Consider the following 11,837-nt stretch of genomic DNA (forward strand, 5'->3'; position numbering starts at 1 on the left):
TTCCTTTTTAAGTAAGGATGCAAAGGAAAATTTCGAGCCGGTCCTATTTTTCCCGCGGAACGCGATCCCGCCATTTTACTGCCCCCGGCGATGTAACTGCGGTTACAAGTTCAACAAGTATCTCACAAAGAATACCTAGACGATGAAATTCTATACGCTCATGCGATCCTACTCGAATTCCGTGAAACTTAATTCTACCGCAGGTAATTAGTAAATCTTCAATCTAATCGAATGATCTTACTGTTTTATCATTTTTTCCTCGACCGTGAGGAATAAAAGTCCATAATCGGCAATTTCATTATAAATATATTTTGCTAATTTTAATTCAAACTTGACAAGGAGCTAGATTGAAACGGGGAAGGCTCTTCTTTAAAATCTGTCGAGAATATCGTCGGGCGGAACGTCAAGGAAATGAAATTACCTCGCGAAGAGTGTCTACAAAATGGCCGTGCAGTTGTTTCCCGGCTCGTAAGGGGATGAGGGGTGGCAGAAGGAAGTAGTTGAAATGGTCAATGCGAGGGAGATGCGGGAAGACAGCCGTTTCAACGACGTCTCTGGCATCGAACGACCCTCTCGCATGAAAAATAACTCGAATTTAAATGGCCCATGCACGGTCATCCCCTTTACGACCGTTACGGAGAAATAAACGGTGGACAAAATTTATTTTACAAATCCTCGGTTGTAAACTTTTTTTCCATAATTAATATCTCGAATGAGCGGAATTAATTTTTTAAAGAAATAAATTTCTATGGCGGTAAATGATCGAGTCGAAGGAATATAATAGAGCCGATCCACCGAGGCAAGATGTAAATTTACAATAACCCACCGTGTAGGTGAATTTCATCGTTGGCTCTCACCCCCGGCGCTCTCGAGGATCGTTTCAACCCCCAGATACGTTACCCCTTCCGTTTCTGCCGCCATCACGCTCCACTTTTGCCGTTACCCTGCCGTTAAATCGTAGCACTTTTCCGAGTTAATTAATGACCCGCCGGTAATTGATTATTCCGCGGGGGCAACGCGTGTCCCGGCTATATATTGTCATCGAATTTATCGCGGTTACGGGGCCAGGTTTTTGCGTACGTTTGCGGCCAATATTGCACTCATTGATATCGGCGAACCTCGATGGAAAATGGATCGTTAATGGAACTGTATGATTAATCGAGAAGTGGCCTGACAAAACTAACTATCAACATTCCAATTGTTTCTCGTGCAATTTTCAAAAGCCTTTAAATTAAATTTAATGTACATTGTAAATAACAAGTACCGAACAAGCTACACCCGGTACAATTTACAGGAACAAAAGAGAACCAGCCGAATCGTGACGATTAAAAATGGCGATCCTCGATATCAGATTCACGTGGAACCAAAGGAAACGCCTTCACCGTTATTTAATTTATATTATTTTAACAAATGTGCTCATCGGACTTGCATTGTTTTTTCTGGGAATCTACGCTTCGTTCACGGTTGCCAGCATGTTGAAATTAGAGGAGATAGATTTGTTCCAACTTGTATTTAAAACAATAACGTCCTACGGATTGTACGTTTTCGTTCACAATCTGCTGGGCGTGAAAATGTGCTACAATTATTTTCGTTACGCCGAAGGGTAAGAATTCAAATTAGTATTAAATTTTCCAAAGAAAAGTGGTCCTATATCTGAACGCTCCTATAATTATTTCATGGGCGCATAATTACTGTATTCTATAATGTGTACGGCATTTAAATTTCAACATAACGCAAGGTGCGTAGTTTCGCGATATCAATTATTCCGATGATTTATAACTCTATAATTTCATCGCGTCGATTCACCTGCTACGGCATTGTTCGACTAATTCGCGAACGTAGAATATACATATAAATACATTTACGTTTTTGTGGGCTATCGAAATTGCTAATGGAACGTGTGTTTCGTGATTGATTAGAATTTTCGTCAATAAATTTTTTGTTGTCGAACGAACAGATCAATTAAAGATGAAACGCGGAACGCGCGACGGTGAATTTTGCCGCACAATACCGGGCAAATTGTGAATTAGCAATCGGCACCAGGTCGTCCACGATTTCGCGTAAATGAGTTAATGCGAGCTAGGGACCGGGATATTCTTCCCTGCGATATTTCCGTGGCGGAAACCACGGCGCGATGCGAAATTCGCCGGATTGAAGCATTCATTACAGCCAACGGGGGTGGTACACGTGAATACGATCAATTGACCTTTGTAATCGAATCACAGCGCGTACAATATTGCCCTGAGAGAATTATGAACATTTACGAAGAATGGCGGACTGAAAGGATCGAGGTGTAGAATGGGTCTTTGGTGAAAAATTGAAAACGACGAAATCGCGGAGAGGGTAGAATGCAGGCCGAGAGGTTCGTAGAATGTTAAAGGTGACAATAGTCGCATAGAAACGTTTGAGCATTCGGAAACGTGGTGAAAATTGCTTCGTGCAATCTTCCCTTCCTTTTTTCGTCAGGATCCTAAATTCGGGGAGACTTTGAAAAAGAGAGGTGTCGAGAAAAAGTCAAATATATTAACAGGGATTAACAGAGTTGCAAAAAACGAAGCTGATGGTTTTGCCAAAATATGTTAAAAGGAGAGAACACGTGAATACCGGATGAAATATATCCGTTATTTTTAACCAACGATATTTGTTGCAAAAGGGAAAACATTTTGATAAATAACTTTGTTCTTTCAATGTCATATTTTGAAACTTCGAAGCTGTTTCTCTAAATGGACATGGTCAGAAATACGCAGCCATCGCCGCTAACAAAAAGCGTAAAATTGTTATAAAATAAAATTTTGTAATTTCGTTGCATCGAATACTGAACAAATAATTACGATCAAAAATTATCGGTAAATTTTATAAGCCATTTTACATAAATAATTCCAATTTGAAACTTAATTAATTTTATAAATTTTATAAATCACTTTACGTAAATGTTTACACATCATCGAGCGTAACGAGAGTTTATAAATCTTGTAATTTATTTTGCATCAATATTTCAATTTGGACTTCGTCAAATGTGATGTGACATTATATGAAGTTTCAACAAACATTTCAATTTGGACTTCATAAAGTTCGCTCGTATTTTATAAATTTCTGTAACGAGACCCACATCGTTGGTTATTTTCATATTGCTTCGTTGATTAATCGCGGTAATTAGAACGTATCGAATAAAAGAAGCTGCGGGAAAAATTTGAGAAAATCAATCGTTCTCAATACGTTCACGCGTTTCCGATATTTAACCGCGGCAGGAAGAAAAACGATAGAAAACGGAAACAAAGACAGAGTGGAAAACAGAGGGTTGCGAAAAGCGGTCTAGACCGTAAGCTCGTTGGCGAACGAAGCCAAGAATTAACCCCTTAACGCGTTTTTCTTAATTCCACCGTTCTCCATCGCGGTCGAACCAACAGGCTCGAATTGGAAAAGGGCTGGTTCGCCGAAGGCCAATCGATTTGTCAGAATTTTCAAGCAATTCCACCGTTCCCGATATCTACTCCTGGTCGACGGTTCATTTGTTTTAATTACCTTTACTCGTTAACGTATCCTCGCGGTTTAGTACTCGGTGATTTTCACAGGCTGTCGACGCTGCCAATATACAGCTACTCTGAAAATTAGAGACTCTGAGATTAATCTCCGTTGTTAAAAACGAAATCGTACGGGACGAATTCTCTCGGATTAATTATATTATCAATACATAACATTGAAAGGAAAATGTAGTTCATCTGGGTTGTTATATGAAATTAAGTAATGTTCTTTCATGCGTTGAACAAGATGTTACTCGTAAGTTCATAATTGGAGAAAGTGATCTTAGCACACACTAGGAGGATCTGTTTGTGTTTGGCGTGTTACAGGCCCTGGATGAATCTGAGACTGTTCCTGTGGACGATATTGGGGTTATTCGTGGTCTTGGTGGGCTGTTTCATGGCCGGCATCTGCATCTCCACGGCCGATCAACTGACTCAACAAGTTCGTCAAATTCTGGTCGAAGGCGAGTCCAATCTACTAACTCATAGTAAACCCTATTCCATCGAATCGAAAGTACTGGCGAAAATATTTGTAGCGATAATCTGAGAGAGGTTCGACACTAACGAAATTCGATGAGAATTAAACGGAAGATCGTTCGAAATCGAAGGTACGAAGTTTCGTTGGAAATCGAGCCGGGCAAATTGCTCGTGAAATATTCATCGATCGAACACGCGAACGTTGTTCATGATCGGCAGGTGGCAAGCCACGAATTCATTTTCTCCGCCTGACGATCCGCTTCTGTTCCCCCGTCTTTTTTTATTTTTCCCTCACGCTCTTTTATATCGTTGTGTCATCCGGTATGGTAACGCGAAATTTGAATATTTAATCAAGAGTAAGAGAGAGCGGCGCGGCCGGTTTATGCAATAACCGTGGCGTAAAATCTTGTCGAGGCGAGGCGAGGCGAAACGGGGAACGCGATGATGCGTCGAGGTTCGATAGTCACGCGTGCGAATCCGTCTGTATGGCGGACAGATGGCGAAAACGGTGGAAACGCGACGAAATAGTATAGCCCGGGCATAATATGCAAATCGGCGGTCGAACAACGCTGGCTGCCCCGTGGAAATTACTGATGGAAATCTCGTTTGGCGTACGTATACTTAATGAATAGATACGGCAGGATTCTCTTCGAAATTCGACGCGTTTGCTCACGATAAACTTGCCGCTGCATCCAGTTCTGTCCTCCGCTACGCAAATATCCCGCTGATGATCATCTACGAATGATAAGCGCTCCATCGATCGATCGCTGAATCTCGTTACCTTGCCAAAAATTTACCTCGGATATCGGCGGTGACGTTCCTGTCCACCCTCTTTTTTTCATTTTCTCCGTGCATGATATACCGGTACAACTGACTGTAACTTCGCTACACAGGAAATTGTCAAAGTACTAAAGCAGGACCAAGTTTTCTTTCAGAAAGTTCAATGCTTTTTTTTTTTTAAAGTCCCTAATTTTGACTCCACGTTAGATCGTCACGATCGACGTAGAGAGACGAAAGTTTAAATCGTGTTTCGATTCGAAGAACTTTGAGTGTAAATAAGTAGCTAGTTTTCGATGCAACCCACGACTAATTACGTGCCGAAGAAGTAGTTGCACGCGAGCACGCGCGAGTAAGAGGTCTTAGGACATCGAAGGGAGCTTTGGAGTCGAAGTTGTTCGGAGTATCAGACTTGTAAGTGGTGGAAAGTGTCGCGAAGAGGGTAGATATAGAGGAACGAAGTCCTTCAGGAATTTACTTCGAAACTGGGATTCCGTATACTTCACGGTAGAACAACTGCGTTCTTAAAACCTTCTGATGAACTCGCTTCTCAAAGGATCTCTTTCGGAATTACTTTTCGGAAGGAGGAAACAGGTAGAAGCGATTTTATTAGCTTTATACCTTTTAAAGCACCTATCCTTTTAAACGGTAATTTCGGGATTACATCGTCATTGGAAATTTATACATCTTTAACATCATTTTGTAATAACCATATTTGTCATCAAAGTTATTTAACGAGAGAACCCTCAAAGAGGAGAGCCGCGTTAAAATCCCCATTGCAAACGCTACTTTCGCATCGCGTTTGCTCGTACCTTCGATTTTCGCGGAAAAATCACTGCCCCTTTGTCGGTTTACACAGCGGTACGTGAAAAAGGATTGAAACCATTCAGTCCGGGATCGAACCTTTAATTGGTCACGGTCGATATTTAATTACTTCGACGGAGGCTTTTTAATTAATGCCACGTCGGAGGTTCGCGGATGAAAATTTCAATTTTACCGTAACCCGGACTTCCGGCTTCCTGTGTCGATGAATTTCTGATGGGATATAAAATATCGGAAAGTCGTACGGCGCAAAATATTCCGAGTCGAGTCAGACTACACCGTGGAATTTGATACTGTTCTCCACGCTACAGGCTGAAGCGAATAATTGAGATTCATACGCGTGTACGTCGGACAATTCATCTTAATACTCCTTTTTCTCCTCGTTCTTGAGAGCCCCTTTCATTAGGTGACTCGGGGGAATTCAATCATCCTGGGAAGAAAAGTTACCGTGGTACATTATCTCTAAATGGACGCTTTTTGATTAATCGATATTGACACTGATATGACACTGATATATATTTCGTACACAAACTTTAACTTTTATTCGAATTCTCCTGAATGGCGATGAAGAGTATAACAAATGAATTTATTTTAATTCCGACCTAATTGTAAAATGACGTAGTGGATACTTTGAACAGGTATGAGGAGGTATCTTACGGACGTGACATGGAAACGAAGGATAGATAACATGCAAGTGCAAATGCGATGCTGCGGAATAGATTCCTCCGACGATTGGCATAAGACATATTGGCTGCAACGAGACCTTCTTGTGCTGGATTCACCCGATATCTTGAGGTGATTATCAGTTAATTGTTCCTGGATTGTCGTATTTCATTACCTTAGCACGTAACGACTATCGATACCGTCGCACCCTCGTTTGTCTGTCATAATCACACGCTCATCGTAATCCGTAGACAATGCACTCCATTTCTTAATACCTTAAATAGCACACATGATTAATATATCGTCAGAATTCTAATTGTGATCTACGTAGCCATTTTGACAATTCTGATAATAGATCAGCAAGAAATATAAAACGGCATTCCGAAGATAAATGTCCTTGTTAGAAAGATACTTAAAAATGCTGGAACTCGACGCAATGACCCGAGGAAAAACGGGAGAGCAATATCAGACAACAGAAATGATAATTCTAGTTTTCATTCACGTTCTTCCAACGTTTCCCCCGCAGGCTCGTGACGCCATAATAATTACGTGTAATACCACACGCGAGCCTGTCCACCGGCAGTCACGAACAAATTTCCCAGGAACTTTAATGGAAACGCAGAAAGTATGCCAGGATTTTAATTACGACTACACGCGTTCCGGCCTCCCGGCGAACGACGAAATTTAAACTGGCGCGGGCTAAAAGTTGTTACGTCTCGCGTAGCATTTTAAAACGCTCGGCTTTCAGAAAGCGTTTGATACACGCGCATACACCTAAGATCAAAGTCGTTGGCCCTCTCTCGCGATCTCGGTGACCGGCCATTCTCGAGGGAGACCCCACCGAACAGAGACTCTAACCTGTTCCACTTCTTCCTTTCCGAAATTCCCAACGCCGGTGTTTCACGATGCTTCCAAAAAGGATTTAAAACACCAGAAGCTTCCGGCCAAAGTACCAGTCTCCGGCCAGATTATTTCCGTGCTGGGGCCCTCCGCTTCCGGTCTGGCCCATCTAACTCACGAGTTAACCGCTCCTTCGCGTGTGCTTTTATCTGCGCCGCGCTGCTAACACGCCCACCATCTCCATTTACCGGATGTTTAAGAGTAGAAACGTTGGCGCAAAAGCTTCTCTATCGATTTTAACCTTTTTTATTTACAAACTTTCTAACCTTTGAGCTATCGATTTATTGCCTCGCGATATTATATCGAGAGTGCACAAATTTTTGTCTATTAGAAACATTCCAGTTTCTCGTGAAACAGACTTTTATTATAGAGTAAAATATCTTTGACTGCATGAAAGTGTCGATGAGAATGTTACGAGGATTCGATCGATAATTTCGCGTGAAGGGAATATAGAGCAAAAGTGTAGATCGGGGAATTTAGTTTTCGACGATCGAGGAAACGTAATTCTGTGGTGTGAGTTGAGAATGCAATTTGATGGCGGTTGACATACGTGAATAGTTGCGGTATCGAGGGGACCAGGATCGATCCACTCCAAGGTATAATTCTGCAATTATCATAACGAGAAATCGATAACCCAGTGTTCTATCTGTGATTACCAGCCGTGACACAAAGGCTTCTGTGCGGGCCGAGCTATTAACCCTTTATTATTGAACGTATTACCACCAGAACATAATGCACGCGTACGTCTATCCGCAGGAAACCTAACTATTAGGCAATTAACGCGAAACTGCTGTAAGCAACATGAACCTGCTCGAATGCTCGACGTATTATTGCCTCGTACCAGTCTCATCAATTTTGTGTAGCATTATGTCGAGAAAGGTGTTCTCGCGCACTGTGAATTCCATAACGCGTCGAGTCTCGAGATCGATCGAAAGATTTAATTAACAAAACGCAGCCAGCGTGTCTCGAACACGAGAAGTCCTGTGGCCGTTTCCTCGCACGGCTGGCCGTTGTTACTCGCTCGAAAACTCGTCTGGAAAGCCGCGGCCGAGAAAGCGTCGTCGAGCGTAGGAACGCGTGACACGGCTCGCAACTCATTCCAGACTTCGCGGACATGTTCGTGGACAAGTTCGAATTAGCAAGTTCAACAACTTGCGGAATGCCGATCGCCCGGTCTGACCTGTCCCTTGTCACCCTACGTCCCGCAGCTTGCAAGAACCCTTTGCGACTCCGCTAATCGCAATTTTTTCCTCTCCTCGAAGCAGAACTGGCTACTATCGGGAAATTCCATGACAAAATAACGAGTTCGTTTGCAGTTAATTTACCGTTGTTTACCTTTCATACGGGAACGAAAAGCAATTGCTTTTTAATAATTGATTGCAAGGTAAAAATGAAATTAATTGCAGAGTGCATTTTGAAGAATGATCGAACGAGTTAAAGCTGCGAAGGCGTTTTAGAGAAAACGTAGGGATTCCTGAGCGTGTGCAGATAGGAGATAGAGCAAAGGGAAATGTACGTGAGAAGGCGAACTGACACGTAGGAATCTTGTTTCAGGTACGCCAAGTTGGATGGTCGCGTGACGCCGCCGGTGGTGCCGTGGAGTTGCTGTCGAATCGACGTAAAGGGTCCCTGCTATCACGATCCTCTTCAGCTGCCAAATCCGGAACAGAATTCCACTTACGACAGCCTGAACGCTCGGGGCTGTCTCATCGCCATGAAGACCTTGCTAAACGGAACGCTGTATTCCGTGCTGCCGCTGGTCTTCTGTCTGTTTGTGTTGCAGGTAAATCAATAACATAACGCATCGGCACAGTATTGTTTAATCGAATCGAAACGACGAGTTTGATGGCGAAACCAGGCTTCGAATAGTTAATATCCATTTATGGTCGTAACGCGGATTTTTAATTTTGAATAAAATATAGAGTCGAATATCGGTGATGTCTGTTTTAATCGAAGATTGGAAAAGGCTTTTCGTTTTTCATAGCTCATAATCCTCGCGGCGGACGCGTCAGCTTGAAAAATTGTCATCAAATATTTGTAATTTCATCGTACGAGCTTTCGAGAGCGGATTTAGAATAAATAGCGGTAACAGTGAAGCCCGAACGAGATGAACGGGTCTCTCGAATAGTCGTGGATTATCAGATTCGTTCGGAGTTATTGATTGCCGCGAACGCGATGATACCGTGTGTCATCGGGGTTTTGTAAACTGGCGATATTATAAGGTGAACGTCCGCTTTTCCCGCTCGGTGATCGACGAAACGAAAAAAGGTGGAACGGCGTTCGTTTCGTTTGCCGACGATTAAATCATGCGAGAGAATTGGGTCGCGCGAAATTTAACGGGGGAGAAAGGAGAAAACATTTCCCACGGAATTATGAGACGTTCCGGTAGAATTAGATTCAAAGATACGCCATGGAAGGAAAAAAAGTAGCGCTCGCGTTTGCGAGGGAAACTCGCGTGCTCGAAACTCGTTTCGTCTCTGCAATTTAATTCCGTTTCCACCATTCTTCGTCCGAGCCACTCGAGCCGGGCCTTGGTATCATTAAGCCGGCAAATAGTCGCGGTTAATTAAACTTACCGCGTTCCATCCACTCGTAAGTTTTTCCCTTATCGAACTGATAAATTAATCCGTTTAATTCGTACGCTCTGCCAGCCGCTTCCCCGAGGCTGTTGTCGATTCATTTTCGAGATGAGACAAGGGTTACAAGTTTAACCCCTTGGATACAACTTTAATTATAGATATTTTACCGGGCATTTTAAACCGCGCTTTAAACGGTTCATTTGTTCCTTTATCCTGGATCAACAATTCTGGCGATAAAACGCGTAAAAAGGTCTGCTCGGGGTTAACGAAAAGTTCGCAAAATTTTATCGGCTTTTGTTCCCTCTCGCAGTATGTACATAACAACTCCGAGAAAACGTGGTCCGAAAAGCCTCTTAGAAAGCTGGCAAGTTCCTCTCGAGGGCACAGGCACGCGTTGACGCGTCGTAAAGTCGAAAAACACTGTTTTACGAGCGGAGACGCGATGGAGCGGAAGAAAAAATTGCGAAGCTGGAAAAAGCGGACGTGGCTTGTCGCGTTATCCTTTGGTCGTATTTCGTTTGCCACGATTTACGCGCCCATTTGTATTATCGTTCCGCTATTTACCGAATTAAAACTGTTAATGGAATTTCCGCCATGATAAGAACGGTTGTTTTAACATTTTTAAAGAAATTACGCTGATTAAGATCTCGTATCATTTATAAATTTCTGCCAAGTTTCTGGTCGATCTCGTATCTCACCAAGCAACGAATCGTAAAATGATAAAAGACTTGCTTCGACACTGTTCGCTATACGTACATTCCAGATTGCCGTGACAGTATTATCGAGACTTGACTTTACGTCGGCAAGAAACGCGGTCGCCCTTGGGAATCGATGGTCAGCCTCTCCTGGCTGGCTCTATGGTCGTCTGGATTTTGGAAACGCAAGCGGACCTAATCTCTGCCAAATCAATCGGGTTAGTGTTGACCCACCGCATGAAATCAATCGTCGAACGTGAGCCAATCGCTCTCTTTCACGAGAGAACGACAATCTCCTCCGTGGAATATTATGTCGCGCGATGAAAAAGACTGTCCGGTTACGAGAGGGAATAAAGCCGAGGGATTGGGTTGTGCGAAAATACCGATTCGATCTGATTTCGGACAAGTAGCTGTTTTGATGGAATGCCGAGTATCTGGAAATGTAACGGGAGGGTACTCGGACTCATTTGCATGGACGTGCAACGAGGTTAACTTAACCTTATCACGAAATACGAAATGATACACGGACGCTTAATTACTGGAACGGTGAATCGAAAACGATTGTTACATCCTGTACGATTAATCGCTGTACAGCACGTTTCATATCGAAACAATTCGTAGCAAAGTAGCGAAGCGTTTCTACTTCGTGATTCACGACCGTTTCTTTTTATATTACGATATTAATGTCAGCCTCACGTTTCCGGACAGTCCAGTCCCAGCACGCTCGCGCTCCGTTCGCTTCTCGCTGTTGCTAATTTTCAAACCGTACGTGTACTGCGCGAAAGTTACTGGCAGGCGAAAAGAGTTAAAGAGTAACTTTCTAACTTCGCGAGAAATATCCGTGGAATGAAGTTTACGCCCCCGGCACTTTTTCCGTGCCCGCTGTTCTCGGGTTGCACGTCGTCGAAACACTTTGTTCGAACGTCGACGTTCCGCGGTTTATTTGTTTAATTTTCTAATTTCTTCGAGTTAGAATAGCGGTGTGCGGCTGAAAGAAGCGGGCACGCTCGTCAAACTTTTATTAGAGGGTCGACGCGATGAAACTTTGAGAACTTCTTAACCGCTAGTGTTGCACTTGTCGGAACTTTTTTTATTTTTTCACGTTTCCCTCGCGATACGTGGCCTCGCGAAAACGTACGAACGCTCCTTTCAATAAAGTTATGAAAGCGTGGATTAACTTCCTACAAATTCTCATTCCTAATTCGATCGTTCCATTTGCGACCCCACAGAAGCACAGCGGACGAGGCGATTCGATGATCGACCTGAAGCCTCTTGTTTACTCGAGTGACACGGAATGAAAAGAGTCTGGACCGTACGAATCATATTTCCACGAAGATCCTCTTAACAAAACGTGACTGCTATTGTAAATAAAGTGTTTATATGAAGAAACGAGTTTTGTGATA

The 11,837-nt window shown here is 43.0% G+C and overlaps 1 protein-coding gene across 2 annotated transcripts; it reads left to right on the forward strand.

The window, feature by feature from the left end:
* Positions 1-1,192: 1,192 nt before the first annotated feature.
* On the forward strand, positions 1,193-11,837 carry LOC100874647 (peripherin-2). Of its 2 annotated transcripts, XM_076539034.1 has the most exons (6): positions 1,212-1,603; positions 3,849-3,985; positions 6,236-6,392; positions 8,715-8,943; positions 10,503-10,652; positions 11,664-11,837. In XM_076539034.1, exons 1-6 carry the CDS (start codon positions 1,332-1,334, stop codon positions 11,730-11,732), a joined length of 1,014 nt encoding a protein of 337 aa, XP_076395149.1. In that variant the 5' UTR covers positions 1,212-1,331; the 3' UTR covers positions 11,733-11,837. The 2 variants fall into 2 exon arrangements, with proteins under 2 accessions (XP_076395150.1, XP_076395149.1); XM_076539035.1 differs by lacking the exon at positions 10,503-10,652 and having other exon boundaries at positions 1,193-1,603.

This window comes from Megachile rotundata, chromosome 13, assembly GCF_050947335.1.
Source record: "Megachile rotundata isolate GNS110a chromosome 13, iyMegRotu1, whole genome shotgun sequence".
NCBI lineage: Eukaryota > Metazoa > Arthropoda > Insecta > Hymenoptera > Megachilidae > Megachile > Megachile rotundata.